A 23,624-nucleotide genomic window follows, 5' to 3' on the forward strand; every position below is an offset into this window, starting at 1 on the left:
GAAAAGGAAATGACAGCTCATTCCAGTATTCTTGCCTGAAAATCTCATGGATTGAGGAGCCTGACAGGCTACAGCCCTTGGGGTCACACAGAGTTGGACACGACTGAATGACTAGGCATGGGAATATTTGAGATGTATAAGATAACTGAAATCTTGGAGGACATTTTTGAAAAATCAGTACATGTGTGTTAAATGAGAATATAGGGTGGAAATAGTAACATTGCACAGAGGATGGGGAACCTTGGAAATGACTGTGGAGGACCAGCCCAAGAGAGAGATCAGCACCCAGGAGAATATGATGTCATGAGAGTCAAAGAAAGAGGATTTTCTTAAAAAGAGGCTTCCAGTCATGTGTCTAATGCTTTGAGGGGTTAGTATGGTGAGGACTGATGAGTTTCCATTGGACCAGCCACCAGATTGGTGTGACTTTGGGAAGTTATGTGAAACTCAAGGATTGGCTAGAGTGCTTTTCATGGAGGGGTAGGAGGAGAACCCATATGACAGGTAATTGAGAAACCAGTGGGTGTCCAGTGAGACGGTCAGTCAGTCAGTCAGTCGCTCAGTCGTGTCCGACTCTCTGCGACCCCATGAACTGCAGCACTCCAGGCCTCCCTGTCCGTCACCAACTCCCGGAGTTTAGTCAAACTCATGTCCATCGAGTCAGTGATACCATCCAGCCATCTCATGCCCAGTGAGACGTAAGAGAGAGCAATTGGCCATGAAGGGGAAAGAATCATCAAACCTGAAAGTGAACATGAAGTTATTGTAAGGCTTTCTTTCTGTCTTTGGTAGAGATTAAACCAGCTTGATTATAGAAAGATTCACTGGAGAGAAGAATGAGTGAGGAGGGGAATTGAAGGTCTGAAGAAGAGAAAAGAAGCAATTTATAGAACAAGGTTCTGGAAATAGTAGGGATGGATGGGATTCAGAACACTTGGAGACAAAGGGTATGCCTTTTCCATTGTAACAGAAGGAGAAGGAAGGATAGATTCTTGAGTAGTACTTTTAAAGGTAAGAGTCCAAGCTGCTGATTTCTAAGTTTCCCCTTTTGGCAACTGCTGATGCAGAGACGGAAGGTGGGAATCGAGAGAATAATAGATAGGTTTTAAATAGTTACTGTGAAGAAGACACAGAATAATAATTAGGGTGAAAATAAGATTTCTTATGGCATTAAAGTCTCAACTGAGGCTGATTCTTTACCACCTGAGCCACAAGGGAAGCTCAGGAATACTGGGGTGGGTAGCCTATCCATTCTGCAGTGGGTCTTGCCAACCCAGGAATAGAAACAGGGTCTCTTGCATTGCAGGCGGATTCTTTACCAACTGAGCTATCTGGGAAGCCTGCCAGGTATTTTAGATTTCCTCTAACATTTCTCAGAATCCTTGGCATAAGTATGGAGTAGTGTTAGTTGCTCAGTCATGTCTGACTGTTTGCAACCCCATGGACTATAGTCCACCAGGCTCCTCTGTCCATGGGATTCTCCAGGCAAGAATACTGGAGTGGGTTGCCATGCCCTCCTCCAGGAGGTCTTCCTGACCCAGGAATTGAACCTGCATCTTTTGTCTCCTGCAGTGTCAGGTGGGTTCTTTACCATTACAGGAACCAGTTTTTTTTTATCCAAAGACTGGTGTTATTGTAAGAAATGGTGGCAGAAGTACAGTGGAGCAAGTCAATTAAAAGGTAAAGGTCTCTGCTTCCTAACTTGAAATTATAAAATTCACAAGGTCTGAAAATGGAAGATTTTTTTTTTCTTAACTCAGTGGCAAAATTTGCTCTGAATGAATCAATATGAGGCTACTTAAAACAACCTTTATTTATCAAATTTAGTGTATATACTCATATTTTAGGGCTTCCAAGGTGGATCAAATGGTAAAGAATTCACCTGCCAATGCAGGAGACACAAGAGATGTGGTTCGATCCCTGGGTTGGGAAGATCCCCTGGAGTAAGAAATGGCAACCCACTCCAGTATTCTTGCCTGGAAAATTCCATGGAGAGAGGAGCCTTGCAGACTACAGTCCACGGGGTCTCAAAGAGTCTGACAGGACTGAGTGACTAAGCACACAACACAACATTCATGTTTTAGTTTAGAAAGTAATGTGTATCATTATGGAGTGCTGCCCTAAATTTTGATGGGGCTGTTACATCAGATAAGGATTGCGTCCTCTATAATTGTGCTTAAAACCAAATTCTGGGGAACTTCCCTGGCAATCCAGTGATTGAGACTCTGTGCTTCCACTGCAGGGGGTGTCAGTTCCATCTTTGGTTGGGTGACTAAGATCTGACATCCTGGTGGTCAAAAGCAAAAACAAAACCAGAAAATGTTTAAATTCTGAAGGAAACCTGACCTCAGAGTCTTCAAGAAGAGAATGTGTTCCTGTGTTAGCAAAAAAAAAAAAAAAGTGGTTGAAATGATACACTATGGAACCTGAGATGGATAAGAGAAAGGGGTAAGAGAGAGAGGTAATCTACTGGGAAAAAGTAGGATGCTTAAGGAAATAGATGGCTTCAAAAAACTGCTGTATTGGGGATCAAGTGAGAAATTATGAAGAATGGGAAGTGAGTAACTAGAATGTATAAACTGGAAAGAATGGGAAGAGTAATTAAAATGTAAAGAGTATTGAATGTGTCAGTTGATTATTTCCAAAGGGAGACAGTTTTGAATGATTACCAAGTTCAGGGTGTGATCAGGGGAGTGGGCAGCTGAGTTATAGAAAGGCATGAGTGATGAGATCAAGAAACTGAGAAGCTAGAAAATTAGATGAGTTACCCAGAGTAATGGCAAGATTGGAAGTGGAATGAAGCATAAATTCTCAGATCTCCAATAAGGGGTTCTCTGTGGAAGGTACATGAAATACCAAGATGTGTAGGGCAAGGTCCCCACTCTTCCCCTGGAGTGTCATCTTTTTAAGAAACAAAGTGATAAATAATCATACAGCCTATAAGAGTGATGATTATAGAAACATAATCTAAAGTCTGTTGAGTATAAATGAGGAAAGAGACCCTAGATTTCTGGACAAGTTGGAGACTAAGCATTCAAGAAGAATCTCACACACTGTTTTGGAGGTTTCTGTGATTGGTAAACATTTATGCACAGTCCATGGATATTCAGTAGAATATTTGATCAAAACTAGTGGTTAAAACTGTATTTGCTTAAAAAAAAACTGTATTTGCTAGATTATTTGTCAAATGCGATGCAAGATAAAAAGGTTGGTTGTGAGCTGTCTTCAAAAAATATTCTCCAATTTTAGGAGTCACAGGTAAACTTAGGTCTTTAGGAAAGTTGATTTGGTGTGTAATTTTCTAGTTTCTCCTTCATGTTACTTCTTACTCTCTAATTTTGTTGTAATAGTTTTATTGACTGCTTATGTCACTCTGTTATAAACCTCCTCAATCCTTTTTGGATTCAAGTAAGAGTTGAAGTATTTGATAAGCAAATATATTCCATTTGAGAATGTTAAAAATATGAAAACACATAATAAAACATTAGGAGATCAGTCCTGGGTGTTCATTGGAAAGACTGATGTTGAAGCTGAAACTCGAATACTTTGGCCATCTGTTGCGCAGAGCTGACTCACTTGAAAAGACCCTGTTGCTGGGAAAGATTGAGGGCAGGAGGAGAAGGGGATGACGGAGGATGAGATGGTTGGATGGCATTACCGACTCAATGGACATGAGTTTGGGTGGACTCCGGGGGTTGGTGATGGGCAGGGAGGCCTGGCGTGCTGCGATTCATGGGGTTGCAAAGAGTTGGACATGACCGAGTGACTGAACTGAACTAAATCACTCATTATCATTTTAAAAGATATACTTTAGAGAAGTGTCCAAACAGTATCTGCTCTTTGAAGGTTACACTAGGTAACATATTTCTTATGTTCTCCAAAAAGAAAAAAGTTCTCAAACATCATAGATGCGTTGATGAATGCTATTCTGGGGTAAGTAGTTGTGGGGATAGACAGTGCTGACCACAGGAATGTTGAACAGCAAACGCTGGCTTTGGGCAAAGAAGCTTTGATGCATAGTGACCTCTTTGAAATGTTGGCACTGATAGTTCCTGTGGGGACTTAACGTTACAAGATGCCTGACACGGATTGAACATGCTATGTGAGAACAGAAATGCAGAATAATAGGGCAATGATACCCTATCTATAAACCAACTGTGTTTACAGATTCCCTAAATAACAGGTCAAAATAGATTGCACTATGGTAAATATTCCAGTCGCAACCCTCTTGCAAAATTCTCATCTGTCTCATGTATTTTAAGCATGATTTCTGGGTCGTGTGGCTTTTCTAGTAGACTTCAATGATGTGCAACCACCAAGCACAGACCTTGTCATTTATTTAACTCCAACTCTCTTTAATCTTGAGGACAGTAAAACTGTAAGAAATCTTGGGGTTTCAATATAATCATAGAACATTACATAGAGTCAGATTTTCAAATTCTTTGCTTATGGCTTTTTGGGGGCCACATTTACCATAGAAGCCTTGCTTTATCTATACATCTTTAAATTTGGATCTGTGGTTTTTCACTTTTTCTCATCTTTCTTCCTTTCTCTTTTAGTTCACAGCCATGAATGAACCGCAGTGCTTCTACAATGAGTCCATCGCCTTCTTTTATAACCGGAGTGGAAAGTATCTTGCCACAGAATGGAACACAGTCAGCAAGCTGGTGATGGGGCTTGGAATCACTGTCTGTATTTTCATCATGTTGGCTAACCTCCTGGTCATGGTGGCGATCTATGTCAACCGCCGCTTCCATTTTCCTATTTATTACTTAATGGCAAATCTGGCTGCTGCGGACTTCTTTGCTGGGTTGGCCTACTTCTACCTAATGTTCAACACAGGACCCAATACTCGGAGACTGACTGTCAGCACGTGGCTGCTGCGCCAGGGCCTCATTGACACCAGCCTGACGGCTTCCGTGGCCAACCTCCTGGCCATCGCCATTGAGAGGCACATTACGGTCTTCCGTATGCAGCTCCACACACGGATGAGCAATCGGCGAGTGGTGGTGGTGATTGTGGTCATCTGGACCATGGCCATTGTTATGGGGGCCATACCGAGTGTGGGCTGGAACTGCATCTGTGACATTGAGAATTGCTCCAACATGGCGCCCCTCTACAGCGACTCTTACTTGGTCTTCTGGGCCATCTTCAACTTGGTGACCTTTGTTGTCATGGTGGTTCTGTACGCCCACATCTTTGGCTATGTTCGCCAGAGGACTATGAGGATGTCTCGGCATAGTTCTGGACCCCGACGGAATCGGGATACCATGATGAGTCTTCTGAAGACCGTGGTCATTGTGCTTGGTGAGTTATATCATAAACAAACCAGATTAGTTTATGGTAGTGATAAAACAACAGTGTGAACATCCACAAGGTATACATGCAGGAAGTACAGGGGACAAGGCATCCTTATAGCAAATGTTTATGATAAAGTCAGCATCCCAGTCTTCCTATAATTACAGAATTGGTCTCAGGGAAGCAATGTCTTAGTGATGTGATACAAATGATGATAATGGGGAAGATCTTATTAACAAGTTTGGCTATCAAGTATTGACAAATACCTGCTTTTGAAAGGTTTTATTACAGCCCAAATTATGAAACTTTTGTCCATAGTGTGTTTATTACAAATTCCCAGAAAGTATTTTTAGTCTCTTATGAATATTCTTTCATATATAGTCATTTTTATGAGTCTGTTTCCTAATAAGACATCTTTCACATTCAGTCATTGCTACTGCATGCATATAGGTAAGTATATCAAGATTTTTATATATTTATTGCACAAAATGGTTTAGAATTAATGCCATCTGTGACAGTCATCTTTATGTAAACTTATTTTTTTCCATTAATTGTTTTTAATTGTTGTTTAGTTGCTAAGTTATGTCCGACTCTTTGCGACCCCATGAATTGCAGCACTCCAGGCTTCCCTGTCCTTCACTATTTCCCAGAGTTTGCTCAGACTCATGTCCATTGAGCCTGTTTTTAGTGGTGAAAATTAATTCATCTTTCAAAGTGAAAAACAAAGTTTTATTCTTTTATGTGATGTATACTAGAATAATTTTTGTCTTTAAATAACTTATTTTTCTTGGATGAAAAATTCATGGTTAGTGATCCAGAGGAATATATTTATTCATTTATGTATTCAGAAAAGAGTTAAAGAACACCTTATAACTTCCAGGCCTTGTGCTGACTCCTGGAAATATGTCTATGAAGAAGAAACACACAGAACATTTCTTTTGAAACTTAGAGGGCCTATTTTAAAAGTTCATCCGCTGAGCATTTTAAATAATTACCCTCTGGAATTACATTTTCTCCATAGACTGTATTCAAGTTGCTGTTTCATCACATTAAAATTTGTTTAAATATTAAGCTTTTCATCTTTCTCCATGAAAATTCAGTGGAAAGTTCCTCTATTGCTCTTTGTTCCAGTTTGTAAAGAAGGGTTGAGTGGCTGGAACCTGGGATTGTGTGGATCCTCTGAAATGCTGGGAGCTACGTTAATTTTAGCCATGGGAAAGAGAGCCCTAATTATGGCTCTCAGGATAAAGACCAGGTCTTGGGATTGTCGACTCAACTTAAGGCCTGACACTATGACTAACTGGCACATGTGGGTAGTATACATAACCTACCGAGGCCCCCATCACCTCAGATGTAAAATGATCTTTTTCCATCAAACAAAGTTCAGTTGAAGTACAAAAATGGTTTCCATCTATGTTTAATTACCAACAAAAGCCCTGTGCTTTCCTGTGCTACAGATATACATTCTCCATGGTAGGGATGAAACACGTCTTCATTTACCATGGATGCTTTCTTTTTTTTTATTTATTAAATAACTTGAGATATTTCACTTCTGTATTGACTCAAGTATCTGTTTACTGCTGATCTGAGTGTTGGTTGAAACTTTTCATATGCGTGCACTTTTTCTACTATTATCTCAGGTACTGCTCATAGTTCATGGAATGACCAACAGAAAATGACTACTGAACTTGGACTATGAACCTGCCAAGTTCTTGCTTTAATTTTGACCTTTGTATAATGCCTGGCATTTTCCAGTGTGTATAATATGCTTAATGATTCATATAAAGTTAACTTTTGGGCCTGATTGGGTGATTTTGCAGTTTAAATGAGAACTATTTTGAGGGTTTATGGAGCAACAGTTTCAGGGCACAATGGCCCCAAGTGGCCCTTCTGCCCCACCACACCAACCCTTAATGTGAAAGTAACAGATACTATGCTGCCCTTTAAGGTTAAACTGGTGAACTCTACAAAGATTGAATATATGTAGCTGCCTCTGAAATAAGTGGCACTATTTCTTTAGGTATGTGATGGAGGAAGTTTTAGAACATGGAAAACGTCAATCAGGGTGATAAGTGAAGAAATTTGGTGAGACAAGATAATGTATGGGATTGTAGTAGAGGAAGGAGAAATTTGAAAAATGGACTTTAGACTTTTGGAGAAAAGGGGCGAGAATGTGAGAATAGGCAGGGCTCAGAATAGGTAATTTACAACCCTAAACATTCCGGGGTTTTTTATCAATGTGGTGCCTGGATCCCATTCATACAACATACTCCCCTGTTTGAATTTTATGTAGTCATGATTGCTAAGAGATGAGTTGGTCTGTAGGAACAAAAATTCTAGTCTACTTGAAGCTCTTCTCATTGTAAATTAGGTTATTGACAATCAGGTATTTTTGCAGTGCACGTTTGGGTTTTTAATATGTCTTCTCTGCCAAATTGTCAACTTTGCAACTTTGGGCAGGGATTGTAATGATGTGTTGTCCACTTTCTCCCCGTTTCCTCTTGCAGGATCTGGTGCAAAGTAGGTGCTTGTCAAGTAACTGTTAAATAAATGAGTGTGGTGACAAAACCAAATTTCCGAGCCTTCAGAACTGAGGACCAGAAAAAGCCAGAATGAATTCACTAAGTTGATGCCATTTTGTTCAGTCGTGTGGCAGAAGCCAAGCCTGGTTACATCCCTGTCACATTTTATGCCTTCCCATCAAATATTTACTACAGCTTGGAAAGTGACCATAGTGGCTGCCCAATAAATAATGCTTACCTTATTCATTTATTCTGGTGATGACTATGGTTTGATTTAATGGTGTCAAACCTTCAGTTTGTATTTCACCATGTCATAGAGTGACCTCTGGGTTTTAAACATATTCAGTTCAATAAAACAATGTTTACTGGTTATTTATCCTTCAGTTAAAAGGATTTGTTGGTCAACAAGTCAGATTTATAGGGGTCAACATGAAAGGGTCTTTGAGATTTATGAGGGCAATACCAGTAGCAGTTTTGAAGCACAAGGTTGTGTATAAGGTGCACTCGAGTGCGTATTGGATCTTAATAGTTTTATTTGTAAAACACACATAGCATTTAAATCATGGGCCAAGCTATACTCTGCCTTAGAAATGACATTTTGTAAAGAGCATCCCTGAGAGTTTTCCAGGTACCATTATCTTGTTTGTTAGCTTCATTTTCCAGATGTGAAAACTGAGGCACAGGGACGTTAGGTAATTTGCCCAAGGTCACACAGCTGGTTAAGTACAGGAACTAGGACATGTTTCTGGCAGTCTGTTTCCAGAGCCCATGAGTTTTTCACCTCCCTTCTATTCCTGCCTCTGTAATACAAACAACTACTGGGACATGCTATGTTGGGGTATAAAGCTTGAGCAACACTGCACCGGTAAATTGAAACATTGTAATCCCATTTGTTTCTGTTGATACTGCCTAGTTGCCTGTGCTATATTTCCTGCTTAGAAGAAAGCTTTCAGGGAGCATGCCTTTCCTCCTTTTTCTTCTGATGATGATGCTTATGACTCTCCTCTCTTAGGCTCTTTTTCATTGTTTGGTGTTGGAGCGCCAGTCGCCGACTGCTTCTGATTGAGGGAGTGTTTAGTTCAAGGTGTAGTTAACTTGAAGGCTCATTGTCCGAGCGTGAGGTCACGTTATCCTTTCCCCAGGCTTGAATTCTCCCCACTTGACATTTTACCAAGAATTCCTTTTGAGTCTGTTCCACAGTTGGTTGAGAATGGCAGTCAAGTTCTTCCTTATTTGACCACAGTCTATCTTGAGTTGTAAGTCCTTGCCTTTTTTGCTCTGTTCTTTGTGATGGGGACACTTCTGTTGGGGATAATTAGAGAAGAGGGAAGCCAGGATTTGGAAAGAGAAAATAATGGTTATGGTGTGGAGGTTTTTGCATTGTTATCGTGAGAGAGAGTGAGGAGCATAAAGCAAAAATAAATCCAGGTGGAGCCTGTCTCTTTGGGGAAGAAGAGAGAGACACTGTTTTTCTAGTTGGATCCCTTCTGGCTGGAAGTGATCACCACTGAAGCCAAACGACTGCTTATTCCTGATGTACCCTGTGCCTTACACCAAGGAGAGCCCGTTGTTTTCTTGTTACTGTGATGAAAGATAATTCAGCAAATACCCTATAAGCAAATCATTATGTACTTCTGTGTTCAATTTAATTCAATAAACATATTGTTGAGTTGTTAAATATGTACTAAGGGATAAAAAGATGAATAAGGTAAACACCATTTTTTAAAAATTGAGACATTTGTTTATAATATTATGTAAGTTTCATGTGTACGACAGTATATTTCTGCAGCATGCTCACTACCAAAAATTTAGTTTCCATCTATCACCATACTGTTGATCTCTCTTATCCATTTCACCCTCCTCCCCACTCCTTCCCCCAGTAACCATTACTTTAATTCCACAATAAGTGAAATCATATTTGTCTTTCTCTGGCTTACTCCACTTAGAATAATACCCTCAAGGTTCATCCATGTTGTAAATGACAAAATTTGATCTTTTTTATAGCAGAGTGGTATTCCATTGTGTCTGATACTACATCTTGTTTATCCATTCATCTGTTGATGGGCACTTAGATTGTTTTCATATCTTAGCTATGTAAATAATGCTGTGTTGAACATAGAGGTACACATATCTTTTAAAATTAGTGTTTTTTTATTCTTTGGATAAACACCCCAGAGTCAGATAACTGCATCATATGGTAGTTCTACTTTTAATTTTTTGAGGAATCTCCACACTGTTTTTCATAGTGACTGTACCAATTTCTTTTCCCACCAACGGTGTAGGAGGGTTCCCTTTTCTCCACATCTTCTCTAATACTTGTTATTTCTTTCCTGTTTGGTAATAGTCACTCTAACAGGCAAGAAGTAATACCTTACTGTGGTTTTGATTTGCATTTCTCTAATAATTAGTGATGAACATCTTTTTATGTGTCTGTTGACTGTCTGTCTTCTGGAAGAATGTCTGTTCAGCTCCTCTGCCCACTTTTAAATCAGACTTTGTTGTTGAGTTGTGTGAGTATTTTTTATATATTTTGGGTATTCACTCCTTATCAGATTTATCATTTCAAGTATCTTCTACCATTCAATAAAATGTTTTCACCCCTGGTGGCTCAGAGGGTTAAGTGTCTACCTGCAATGTGGGAGACCCGGGTTCGATCCCTGGATCAGGAAGATCCCCTGGAGAAGGAAATGGCAACCCACTCCAGTATTCTTGCCTGGAGAATCCCATGGATGGAGGAGCCTGGAAGGCTGCAGTCCACGGGGTCGCAGAGTCAGACATGACTGAGCGACTTCACTTTCTTTCTTTTTCTTTCTGTCATTCAGTAGGTTGTCTTTTTGTATTGTTGATGGTTTCCTTTGCTGTGCAGAAGCTTGTTAGTTTAATCTAATCCTCCTTTTTAGTTTGATGTAGGCCTACTTGTTTATTTTTGCTTTTACAATCCATTCTTAGAGGAGACTAAGAAAGAGTTGCAAAAGCAGTCGGACCCACATGCTAGCTGATGTCTGGGCAGAGTGGAGGGAAAGGAGGGCTCCCAGAGGAGGCAGCATTGAGTTCAATCGTGATGTACGTGGAGGAGTTTGTCTTCCTGTAAGGTGGGGGTCGAGGAGAAGCTCAGCAAAAACTCACCTCTGGGGAACTGGAAGTTGTTGGGTGTGATTACCATGTGGTGGGTATGCTGCATAGACTTTTGACTCAGAGTCTGCATAATGTACTAAGGAGTTTGAGTTTCAGCCTTTAGGTGATCAGAGGCGCTGAAGGAGTCCCTGGGATAAAGAACACCAGTTCCTTGTAGGCGTAACCATGTAATTTTTCGTCCAAACTGTGACCCTTTTGGTAGTGAGAAGAGGCACTACCTGGGACACTGGGACACCAGGCAGAAACCGAGACTAGTCTGGTCAACCCAGACTACTGTGGCCCTCTTTCCAGACCATGCCTTCTGCTTGTTTATATTCCTTGTAGGTCTTCTTTTGGCTTTTTAAATGTAGAGCTTGACATTGGACTTGTTCCACTGTGTAAGGATAGTAAAGAACAGCTTCTTCTCTTTTTTTCTTTTTTTAAATATAGCAAGGACTGTCCAGATTTAGAATTAATAGAGCTGAAAACAAAAATCACACTATGTCTTTTAAAAATCACACCATCCAACTTCCTGATCTTACAAATAAAGAGACTGAAGCTCCCAAGTTAATTGAGAAATTTAAATCTGTGTTAGCTGGTGGCTCAAACCAAGAACTGGGTTCACTCCTAGTTAGGTACTGTTCCCCCTGCCTAGGCCTCCAGCTTGTTCAGTTCCACCCACACTTTCCATCATTTTCTTGCTTGTGAACATCAGCATGTATTTATGTGGCTACCCAAGGTTAGGTGTAAACAGTGTGGCTATAAAGGTACCTGGAACCCACAGAAAGGGTCCTCTTGAATTTGGCTTTAATTGTAAACAATTGGTGATCTCTGAAATGAAGTGTTAACTAGAGTCATTGGAAACTGAATTACTGGCACTTTACGTAGTTTTTACACATATTACCCTCCTTTTTGCTTTTTTAAGGAGAGCATTGTATTAGTTTCTCATTTATCTTGGTTTTTATTGTTTGTATTTTACTCTGTGTGTGTGTTTCCCCACTTACATTCATGGAGGCAGGATGCCTCTGGAATCTGATCCTGACTCTAGTCATTACCTGGGTGATTCTGGGCAGGTCACTTTGTGCAATCATTTCTTTGTACCTTCATCTGTGGGATGGAGTTGGCTGATTTGATTTCCAAGGTTATTTAGAGTTCTACTTAGAAATATACATTCAAATGAGAAGGACATAACTACTGTGGATTGGCCATGTAGAATTTTCTATTGGAAAACACAGAACTAAAATTGATGTAAAAGCAAGGAATTATGACTTTTCTTCATATCCGCTTCAGAGAAGGCAATGGCACCCCACTCCAGTCCTCTTGCCTGGAAAATCCCATGGACGGAGGAGCCTGGTAGGCTGCAGTCCATGGGGTCGCTAGGAGTCGGACATGACTGCGCGACTTCACTTTCACTTTTTACTTTCATGCATTGGAGAAGGAAATGGCAACCCACTCCAGTGTTCTTGCCTGGAGAATCCCAGGGATGACGGAGCCTGGTGGTCTGCCATCTATGGGGTCACACAGAGTTAGACACAACTGAAGCGACTTAGCAGCAGCAACAGCATATCAGTTTTACAGTAATTAGCTTTAGGTGTACTCTCCCCCATTAAGGAGAAGGCAATGGCACCCCACTCCAGTCCTCTTGCCTGGAAAATCCCATGGACGGAGGAGCCTGGTAGGCTGCAGTCCATGGGGTCGCGAAGAGTCGGACACGACTGAGTGGCTTTGCTTTCACTTTCCCCCATTAAAGGGCATGGTATGTCTATAGGGGAGAGTCTCAAATAAATGGTTTTTTAAAATGTGACTCTGCAGTAGAGAGCTGTGCGCAAGGAGGGAAGGTTTCCCAGTTAGTCCTGTCGGGGGAGGGACTGAACACAGGAGCCTCTTATTCCCTGGCCACAGGTGACGAACTGCACATCCTGTTGCTCTGAAGAGGAACCAGAGCTACCCTGAGTCTCCTCAGGTCGCTGTGGCGCCCCTGTTAAGGCCCCTTTGAGGGAGGGCCTGGGAGGCCATTCATGAGAGCCTCTGTTGTTGGGTCAGCCACGGGCTGGCTGGCACCACGGGTGTGGTCAGGAGAGAGTCCCCGCGGAAGCCCCACAGCGCTGCCCAGACCCCAAATCCTGGGCCCGGGCAAACAAGAAAACAACTTTCAAATACCAGCTCTTTGTACCCTTTTGTTGCCCAAATCCATTCAAATATTTTTACTCATAAGAAACTTTTAAAACAGAAACAGAAAACAAAAATACCACATGAACCTAACAGAGTTCCGTCTGAGGTGTGGACACAGCAGACAGAACATGAAGCTCTTTCTCATTTTAGGTGTGATGAGAGTGATTCAGACCTCATCTGGCCGAGACGCCTGTCAGTCCAGAATGAAGGTTACCCAGTCATTTGTCCTTACCCTTAAAGATCATAAAAGATGCAGAGGTTTCCTGGAGGAACTGTGGCCGCCCCTGGGAATCACTCTTGCTTAGGGCTTGAGAGCTTTGCTTTGGAATAAAATAGGCCAGAGTTTAGAATTTGAATCCTCACTCCTCACTTTTTAGTTTCATGGCCTTAAGGAAATGACTGAATGTCTCTGAGCCTCAGTTTCAGAATGAATTAACTTAGGGGTAGTGGGACCTTTCTATAATCAGGCGACCATGAGCACTGGAATGTGGTAATTTCTGTGAAGCACACTTAGCACAGGATCTGGCTAATGTACAACGCTGCATTGTCATAAACATGAGGTCTGGTCTGCACGTGTATTTTCTCCCTCCACCCCCTACCCCCGCCCTGCCGTTTCCCTCTTCTCTCTGATGTACCCCTCTCACCTACACACCAGCATACACACAACAGTGGATTTGGTGGCTGTGATGGTGCTTCATTTCTGTGACATGGTGTAAGAATATTGTTATGGTTTAGCAGCTGTTAGCTCTAATAACAGACTATAAATTTTATTCTAAATAGCCTTTGCTTTTCCAAAGATACATCTGTACTTCAGAGTTGCCTGCATCTTATTTGTTGAGCCTCAGGCCCTATGTATGAAAAGTCCTGCTAACCCCAGACGAAATGACAGTTTTGCACTGGTAACCCTCTGGATATCTCCAAATTAAATAGTTAAATAGTGTTGACTATTCAAGCTACCAATGGTATTTTTCACAGAATTAGAACAAATAATTTCACAATTTGTATGGAAATACAAAAAACCTCGAATAGCCAAAGTAATCTTGAGAAAGAAGAATGGAACTGGAGGAATCAACCTGCCTGACTTCAGACTATACTACAAAGCCACAGTCATCAAGACAGTATGGTATTGGCACAAAGACAGAAATATAGATCAATGGAACAGAATAGAAAGCCCAGAGATAAATCCACGAACCTATGGTCACCTTATCTTCGACAAAGGAAGCAAGGATATACAATGGAAAAAAGACAACCTCTTTAACAAGTGGTACTGGGAAAACTGGTCAACCACTTGTAAAAGAATGAAACTAGAACACTTTCTAACACCATACACAAAAATAAACTCAAAATGGATTAAAGATCTAAATGTAAGACCAGAAACTATAAAACTCCTAGAAGAGAACATAGGCAAAACACTCTCCGACATAAATCACAGCAGGATCCTCTATGACCCACATCCCAGAATTTTAGAAACAAAAGCAAAAATAAACAAATGGGACCTAATGAAACTTAAAAGGTTTTGCACAACAAAGGAAACTATAAGCAAGGTGAAAAGACAGCCCTCAGATTGGGAGAAAATAATAGCAAGCGAAGCAACAAACAAAGAATTAATCTCAAAAATATACAAGCAACTCCTCCAGCTCAACTCCAGAAAAATAAATGACCCAATCAAAAAATGGGCCAAAGAACTAAACAGACATTTCTCCAAGGAAAACATACAGATGGCTAACAAACACATGAAAATATGCTCAACATCACTCATTATCGGAGAAATGCAAATCAAAACCACAATGAGGTACCATTACACGCCAGTCAGGATGGCTGCTATCCAAAAGTCTACAAGCAATAAATGCTGGAGAGGGTGTGGAGAAAAGGGAACCCTCTTACACTGTTGGTGGGAATGCAAACTAGTACAGCCGCTATGGAGAACAGTGTGGAGATTTCTTAAAAAGCTGGAAATAGAACTGCCATATGACCCAGCAATCCCACTTCTGGGCATACACACCGAGGAAACCAGATCTGAAAGAGACACGTGCACCCCAATGTTCATCGCAGCACTGTTTATCATAGCCAGGACATGGAAGCAACCTAGATGCCAATCAGCAGACGAATGGATGAGGAAGCTGTGGTACATATACACCATGGAATATTACTCAGCCATTAAAAAGAATTCATTTGAATCAGTTCTAATGAGATGGATGAAACTGGAGCCCATTATGCAGAGTGAAGTAAGCCAGAAAGATAAAGACCAATACAGTATACTAATGCATATATATGGAATTTAGAAAGATGGTAACGATAACCCTATATGCAAAACAGAAAAAGAGACTCAGATGTATAGAACAGACTTGTGGACTCTGTGGGAGAAGGCGAGGGTGGGATGTTTCAAGAGAACAGCATTGAAACATGTATATTATCTAGGGTGAAACAGATCACCAGCCCAGGTTGGATGCATGAGACAAGTGCTCGGGGCTGGTGCACTGGGAAGACCCAGAGGGATCGGGTGGAGAGGGAGGTGGGAGGGGGGATCGGAATGGGGAACACATGTAAATCCATGGCTGATTCATGTCAATGTATGACAAAACCCACTACAATATTGTAAAGTAATTAGCCTCCAACTAATTAAAAAAAAAAGTAAAGTGAGTGTTTAAATTGAACAACGTCTCTTAAGAAGGGTCGTCAGCTTCTTCTGGTGGGCCTGTCATGCTTAGGACACAGCTGGCAACCATCCGTCATTGAGGGCCCTGTTCTTTTCTTCTGATCCACAGTGAAAGGCCGTGTCTGGCATAAATGAAAGAAATGCAAGTGGATAGGGTTATGAGTCCTTATTGCTGTTCCCCAACTTAACGTGTGACCACTTCCGATTCCTTTAGTCTGGGTCCCATGACTGTCCACCTAGAAAGGAAAAGGTATTTATCTCCCTTTCTAATCTCTCACTGCCGCTTGATCCATTTCTGGAATATTGATATGGGAATTCAGTGATCACAAGGCTTTATCTTATTTCCCATCTCTGGAACAGAGTCTAGCACTTGGAAAAGTATAAACGTTTATTGAGTGAATAAATGAACTGTATCTTTTATTCGGGGTGGAGTTTTATAGGTTCCCTAGTAACAATAGAAATAAACCTGTGTTGCTTGAAAGTGAAAGTATTAGTCGCTCAGTCGTGTCCTACTCTTTGTGACCCTATGGACATCTGTCAGGATCCTCTGTCCATGGAATTCTCCAGGCAAGAATACGGAGTGGGTTACCATTCACTTCTCCAGAGGATCTTCCCCACCCAGGGATCGAACCTGGGTCTCCTGCACTGAAGGCAGATTCTTTACTGTCTGAGCCTCCAGGGAAGCCCGTTACTTGAAATTTAATGGAATTTAATACTGAATCTCATTGAAAATAATATGTGTTAAAAGTTATAATTAGGCAGTTCCACATCCTGCCTGTCCACGACATTTCTTTAGGTTAAGTTCTAGTTTGAGCTTGTAATAATAGTTTATTTTGTTAATAAACATATATGGAATGTCTCCTCGGGTTTCTTTTGTTAAGTAGTAGGGATGCGGAGGTCAGTGATATGGATTCTGTTCTCAAGGGACTCTCATTTTAGGAGCTAATAATAGATCATTTAAATAAATAAAGACAATATAATTTGGTAAATAAAATATGAAAAGTGCTGTGGGAGTGCTGTTGTCTTATTAGGCAAGATCAGGAAACTATGATGGACAGGTTAGAGCAGTAACATCTTTGGTGATGTTATTCAAGTTCTCCATGTGAATTACTTCTATTAGGTATTCTGTGCACTCTGAATTGAATTAAGTGTTATTTCTTCCTTATATTGCAATTAATATGTTGCTTAGATATGGAAATAACCCCTGTTCAGCTTTTGTGGGAGGGGAAGCTTGTTTGATTTTAAGACAACATTGTGCTTATAATTTTATTCCCTGCATTTTGCACTATATAATTCATTTTTTGACTTGACTGTAGTTAATCAGATTCACATTAAATTGATTATGAAGTAAATGAGTTTGAATGGTTACTAACCTATAAGGAAAGGGCTGTTTCTGTGTATGCAAATTAAAATTTGGATAAAAAAAGAAGGGCTCTGTAGTGACATGTATGTTTTAGGACTTGAAAGGTCATTGCCTGGAGATGTGGACACCTACACTTATGATAAGTGTAGGAATGAAAATTGCCAAATTTAGCAAATAAAAATAATTGCATGGGCATACTTTTGCTAACAGAAGTATTCACTGTTTGTCTGAAATTCAGTTGGCATTTTGTATTTTATCTGGCAATCCCAATACACACAGCATTCAATGGGAAATAAAGTGTTTTAGATGGCAATCAACCCTCTATACATAGGTTTTTTTTTTTTTTTTTTGCTTTGTACTGCAGGTTTACCTGTTCCTTGGAGGTCAGTTTAAGTACACAGGGATTTCACATATTTAATATTTCTGATTTTTGTTTTGAGTCGTCTGGAAATAAAGGGACATATTTGGTTTATAGAATCTTATACTTGTTTCTCTGAAACTATGTTTATGAAAAGGTAATGTATACCTCCAGTTCAAAATGAAACTCATCTCTCCTTTTACATATACTTTGTTATGTTCTTTGAAAAAAATATTTTAGCAATGTTTTTTTCCATAGAAATAGTCTTTTTTTTTCTTGTGTCTGTACCTTTGATATTTTTTTCTTTAAGCCCTAAGCTAGAGCCTTATGCTCCAAGAAGTTACTTTTTATTCGTGTATTTTAGTGAAGATGATACTGTCTTGACCAAGTGTGGTCATGGCTTTACTTAAACCCTGGCCGGTCTTCTCCGCCCATAGAGGAGTTATTATAGTGACCCAAAGCAAATACGAAGTTCTAAGAGGGTGTCAGAGCAATAACAGGGTCTTTTTGAAGAAGTGGGATTTAGTCTGGCATCGGGAGACTGGAAATTCATGGCTTCACCTATTTATCCTGCCCAAGTAGACTTTTTGTTGACACAAAGATCACTGCATTTTAAGTAGGGTTTTCCATGAGTTCATTCTAAATGGGTATTTCTCCACTTCAGAAAGCTTCTCTTCATGTGGCAGGCAGGGATTCATTTGCTTGAGTTATTTTCCTTTCTTGGGGGAGGCGGGGTTAGAGAAGATAGTCTCAGGAGTCCAGCCTTGCAGGACCTGCCCAGGAAACTGACGAGGTGGAAAGCTGACAAGCGTTTGCGTTTGCTGTGGCCAGCGAGTGACTCACCCGTGTTTTGCTGAAGGGATTTGCTTTGCTAACCTTTCTGAGCACGTGATGCCCAGGAATGCTCCTTTGTATAATTGCCCCAGACCCAGAGGGGAAGCCTAGCCATAAATCGAAGCCCTGGAATCTGAGTTCCTGAACGAAAACAGGGGAAGCCTGGATTTGGACATCCTGCAAAAGCCATATATAATGATCAAATAAACAAGAGTTGTAGAGATTAGAGCACTAGCTTTATTTAATTTGGCAAATTCTTATGTCTTGGGAAAAATGAAGATGTTTTCATTAAAAAACACTATTTCTAAGCACTTTGCTAACTCTAAGGCACTCTAATGTATCTACAAGTACTAAATGCCATATACATCAAACTAGAATACTAAGTCTGACTGTAGTATAGATACTTATATTGCTGTGCTAAGATAGTATGGTTGATATAATTTCATAGTGAAATTTCTTAATATGTTAGTTTAATCTGAATTGGTTATACAGCTTTTAAGGCCAGAAATCTACCACTGAAGCATACCTACATTTTAAAGACATGAGAAGCAGGAACAGAATAAAATTGAAAATAGAATTTGAAAATGCATTCATTTATATATCTTGATTTGTCTATAATGTATCGAATAGTAAATTATTTATTGCTGTTACATTACAATGTGATGTATGGTCAATGTACTGTCCCTTTGCAACTGTTGACTTACAAGGTTAATAATGCTGTGTGTAGCTTTATTTCTAGGTAGCTTTACCCATTGTTTTGACCCAGTCTTGGCATTTTCATCCTGTCTTTGTGACTATAGATATTTAAATCAGAGTTAAAGTGACATTCAATTTTGATTGAGAAAATATTTTCTAGAGCATGTATTAGTCTGCTTTAATCCCTTCAATAATTTAATATATAGCACAGTAAAACATTTCTAGTTTGTTACATTTTTCCAGATTTAGTTTAACTGAAGTTTTCATGAGAAGTGTTTTTGTATAGATTTTAGAATGAAAACTTACCCATTGGTTTTGGGGGAACAAACCAGATTATTACAAACTTCCTACCATTGTGAATTTTCATTCTTCCTCTCACATTTACTTTTCTTTGGCATTATTTTATAGCTGTTTTATTTAAAAAAACTGATATTTTTCAGTTTTAAAATGTAGTAGATTTTGTGTAGTTTGGCTGTTTATTTTTAATTAATTTTTATACCAATTTAAAATTTTCAAAGGTCAATATTTATAGTTTTGACAGTTTCTAAAAAAATGGGGATAATAATAATGGTTAACATTTGAGTGCTTACTAGTCATTGACTGATTAAGTCCAGCTCAGTTCAGTTCAGTCGCTCAGTCGTATCCAACTCTTTGTGACCCCATGGACTACACAGCACACCAGGCCTCCCTGTCCATCACCAACTCCCGGAGTTTACTCAAACTCACGTCTATTGAGTCGGTGATGCCATCCAGCTGTCTCATCCTCTGTTGTCCCCTTCTCCTCTGCCTTCAATCTCTCCCAGCTTCAGGGTCTTTTCAAATGAGTCAGTTCTTTGCATCAGATGGCCAAAGTATTGGAATTTCAGCTTCAGCATCAGTCCTTCCAATGAATGTTCAGGACTGATTTCCTTTGGGATGGACTGGTTGGATCTCCTTGCAGCTCAAGGGACTCTCAAGAGTCTTCTCCAACACCACAGTTCAAAAGCATCAATTCTTCAGTGCTCAGCTTTCTTAATAGTCAAACTCTCACATCCATACATGACTACTGGAAAAGCCATAGCTTTGACTAATGGGCTTTTGTTTGCAAAGTAATGTCTGTGCTTTTTAATATGCTGTCTAGGTTGGTCATAACTTTCCTTCCAAGGAGAAAGCATCTTTTAATTTCATGGCTGCAGTCACCATCTGCAGTGATTTTGGAGTCACCAAAAATAAAGCCTGTCACTGTTTCACTGTTTGCCCATCTATTTGCCATGAAGTGATGGGACCAGATGCCATGATCTTAGTTTTCTGAATGTTGAGCTTTAAGCCAACTTTTTCACTCTTTCACTTTCATCAAGAGGCTCTTTAGTTCTTCTTCACTTTCTGCCATAAGGGTGGTGTCATCTGCATATCTGAGGTTATTGATATTTCTCCCAGCAATCTTGATTCCAGCTTGTGCTTCCTCCAGCCCAGCGTTTCTCATGATGTACTCTGCATATAATTAAATAAGCAGGGTGACAATATACAGCCTTGACGTACTCCTTTTCCTATTTGGAACCAGTCTGTTGTTCCATGTCCAGTTCCAGCTGTTGCTTCCTGACCTGCATACAGGTTTCTTAAGAGGCAGGTCAGTGGTCTACTTTGCCTCAAATCTATATTATATAAAAATTTAAGGAAGCATTTTAAACTCTGAATTTCTGTTCCTTCTTACCCCAGGTACAGATAGTATATTGTTCTGATAATCATATATGATAGTGCCCATGGAAATGTCACATAATTGTTAGCTATGAATGTTTTTGCAGCTGCTGCTTTTAGAGCACTGATGAAGGAAAAGAGAAGTTTGGACTGCTAAGCATGAAATGTGATGGAGTGTGGTTGGAAAGGCATAAGTATATTCTTACTCTGGATTTGCCACTCACTGATTGGTGTGACTTTGGGCAACCCACTTAACCTTTATGACAGATGCTTCGTCTGTACCATGAAGGGCTCTGCTGCATCTGTGTTTCTCCAGGTGTGGTCCAAGGACCACCTGCATCTGAATCACCTGGGTGGCTTATGTAATAAGCTGGTTCTTGGACCTGAAGCATAATCTTTGTGTTGGTTTCCAGGCATCCATAGTTCAGTCATGAGTGAGTGAAGTGAAAGTCCCTCAGTCATGTCTGACTGTGACTCCATGTACTGTAGCCTGCAAGGCTGCTCTGTCCATGGAATTCTCTAGGCAAGAATACTGGAATGGGTTGCCGTTTCCTTCTCCAGGGGATCTTCCCAACCCAGGGATCAAACCTGGAGCTCCCACATTGCAGGCAGATTCTTTACCATCTGAGCTACCAGGGAAGCCCCTGGCATTGAATCTGTCACTGCTCATTTCTAAAGTCTGTTTTTCACATTTCCTACCAAAATGAACACATGATTGGTATCGTTTAAATAGTGAGGACCTGTTATCACCCTCACACACAAGTGTCTATACACCTGTTTTATAAGAGGATGAAGAGAAAAGGTAAAGGAAGGTGGAGGTAGGAAGGAGACACAGTACTAGTAAGATAAAATTCTTGGCTCTTGAAGAGCTTGCTATTAAAGACAATTGATATTTTTACACTTAATAGACTCTCCTCTTGACTTTCTGAGCTCTGTTTCCCATTGATGATTGGGGAGAGCATTACTTATCACTGCCTCCCCTGAATTGGGGACATTGCTGTGAGTTAAGTAGATGTTAAAGTGCTTAGAAAATGCTTGCTGGCACATGTTACAGTGAACAGAAAGTTCTCATGCCTTACCTGTTGTTCTGCTTTCATCAAAGTGCCACCTTTGACCAGTAGCAGTTGGTCTTTTGAAATTTTTCCTGGAATGGTCATTCCTTGGAGCCATTTGCCCTCTTTTATTGACATAAATAATCACTAGTGGCATTTTCCCATTGTCTGCCCATAGAAATGAAACTGAGTATCCTATATGGGAACTCAACCCATTACTGTGGTTTGTTTATTCATCCATCCATTCATCTCTTAATTGCTCATTTAACCAATGAATGTAGAATCCTGGTGTGGAGTGAGACTATAAATTATGGCATCATAGCCTCTTCCAAAGCCAGAGTTGGCTTGTCTGTACAGTGGTAATGATATGTGGTCTTTCAGCAGGGAACATTCTTATCTCCCAAGAGGACATATAGATGGACTGTTACATAAATTGAGCCAAAGTCTCGTAAAGAGCTATATTTTAGGGTGCCACCCACTATATCTAGTTCTTTTCCCTTTGGTTCCATAAAGAACACTGTATCTATGTGCAAACCAATTCAGTTCAAGTGACATCCATTGCCTCTTATGTGTTGGGAAAACAAATACCAAAATGTGTAATCCTTACTCATTTACAAGTATGACTAAATTACAAGGCAGAATGGGAATAAGGCTTAAGACAGATACAGTTACAAAGCAAATGTGGCCCAGCCATCCTAAAGGCTGCAATCTGATAGGAAAGATGCCACATGTACGTAGATAGTTATTATAAAAGGCAAGAGATGACAAGAGTACCCCCAAAATAAGTTTGAATAAAGCTTTTAGGCAATGCAGAGGAGAGAGAGAATCCCATCAGTAGTGTAATCAGGAAAACTATATAAATGATGTTTTGAATTGAGGGTTGAATCGTGGGTGATGTTGGAGGAGCGAGGTGGTCTGTTGGACTGCATTTCCCCTCTCAAGTGGACTTTCCTGGTGGCTCAGCCAGTGAAGAATCCGCTGCAGTGCAGGAGGCCTGGCTTTCAGTCCTGGGGTCCGGAAGATCCGCTGGAAGAGGGAATGGCTACGCACGCCAGTATTCATGCCTGGAGAATTCCGTAGACCGAGGAGCCCGGCAGGCTATAGTGCATAGGGTTGCAAAGAGTAGGACGCGACTAACACTTTCACTTTTCACCCTCTTAAGAACTGAATCCTGTTTTAATAATAATCTTGTTTGCCATAGTAGTACACTTATTAAGGGGGAAAAAAGGCAAAATTAAGAACTTAAAGTTAACTAATAAAAATTAAGAAAATTTAGAATTCTAAACTATTCAGAGAACCAAAATATTAAAATGAATATGCTGTTTCTTTCCAGTCCTTTGTTCTGATGAATACTGTACAATTGAAATCATATGGTACATGCAATTTGTTCTATGATTTTTAAAAGTAATGTGCATGTTACCATGCCAATAAGTAATCTTTGAAAGAATGAGTTTTCTTCACAAATTTAAGTACATCCAAATGATATAATCATTGGGTATTTAGGTTTTCTTCTCTTTTTTTGCTATTTCAAATGACATTGAGATAAATATTATCTGATATGAATCTCTGCTTTCTTCACTGAGACTCTGCTGTTTAATGTTCTCTAGAAAGTTTGTACCAATTTATACTCTTTAACACAAGGGGATAAGACTATTTTGTTCCATTCGTGCCAATATTGGGTGACTTGTTTTCTTTCTTAATGGTGTTATATATTTTTACCATTGACAGTGTTTCTATTTGTGAGGTTGGATATTAACAAACCTCTAAAAGAGATGGAAGCTTTTTCTGGGATTTAGAAACTAAGAATAAACAAAAATAGAAATGCCTTTGCTGCTGCTGCTAAGTCGCTTCACTCGTGTCTAACTCTGTACGACCCCATAGATGG

The 23,624-nt window shown here is 40.1% G+C and overlaps 1 protein-coding gene across 5 annotated transcripts in view; it reads left to right on the forward strand.

Moving 5' to 3' along the window:
• LPAR1 (lysophosphatidic acid receptor 1) overlaps positions 1 to 23,624 on the forward strand; it is a 159,071-nt gene that overhangs the window by 94,244 nt on the left and 41,203 nt on the right. For all 5 annotated transcript variants that reach the window (XM_070459299.1, XM_070459298.1, XM_070459300.1 and 2 more), the window contains one exon: positions 4,560 to 5,307. In XM_070459299.1, the coding sequence (XP_070315400.1) occupies positions 4,560 to 5,307 (748 nt within the window). The remainder of the gene's footprint in view (positions 1 to 4,559; positions 5,308 to 23,624) is intronic.

This window comes from Odocoileus virginianus, chromosome 31 (genome assembly GCF_023699985.2).
Source record: "Odocoileus virginianus isolate 20LAN1187 ecotype Illinois chromosome 31, Ovbor_1.2, whole genome shotgun sequence".
In the NCBI taxonomy this organism is placed as follows: Eukaryota; Metazoa; Chordata; class Mammalia; order Artiodactyla; family Cervidae; genus Odocoileus; species Odocoileus virginianus.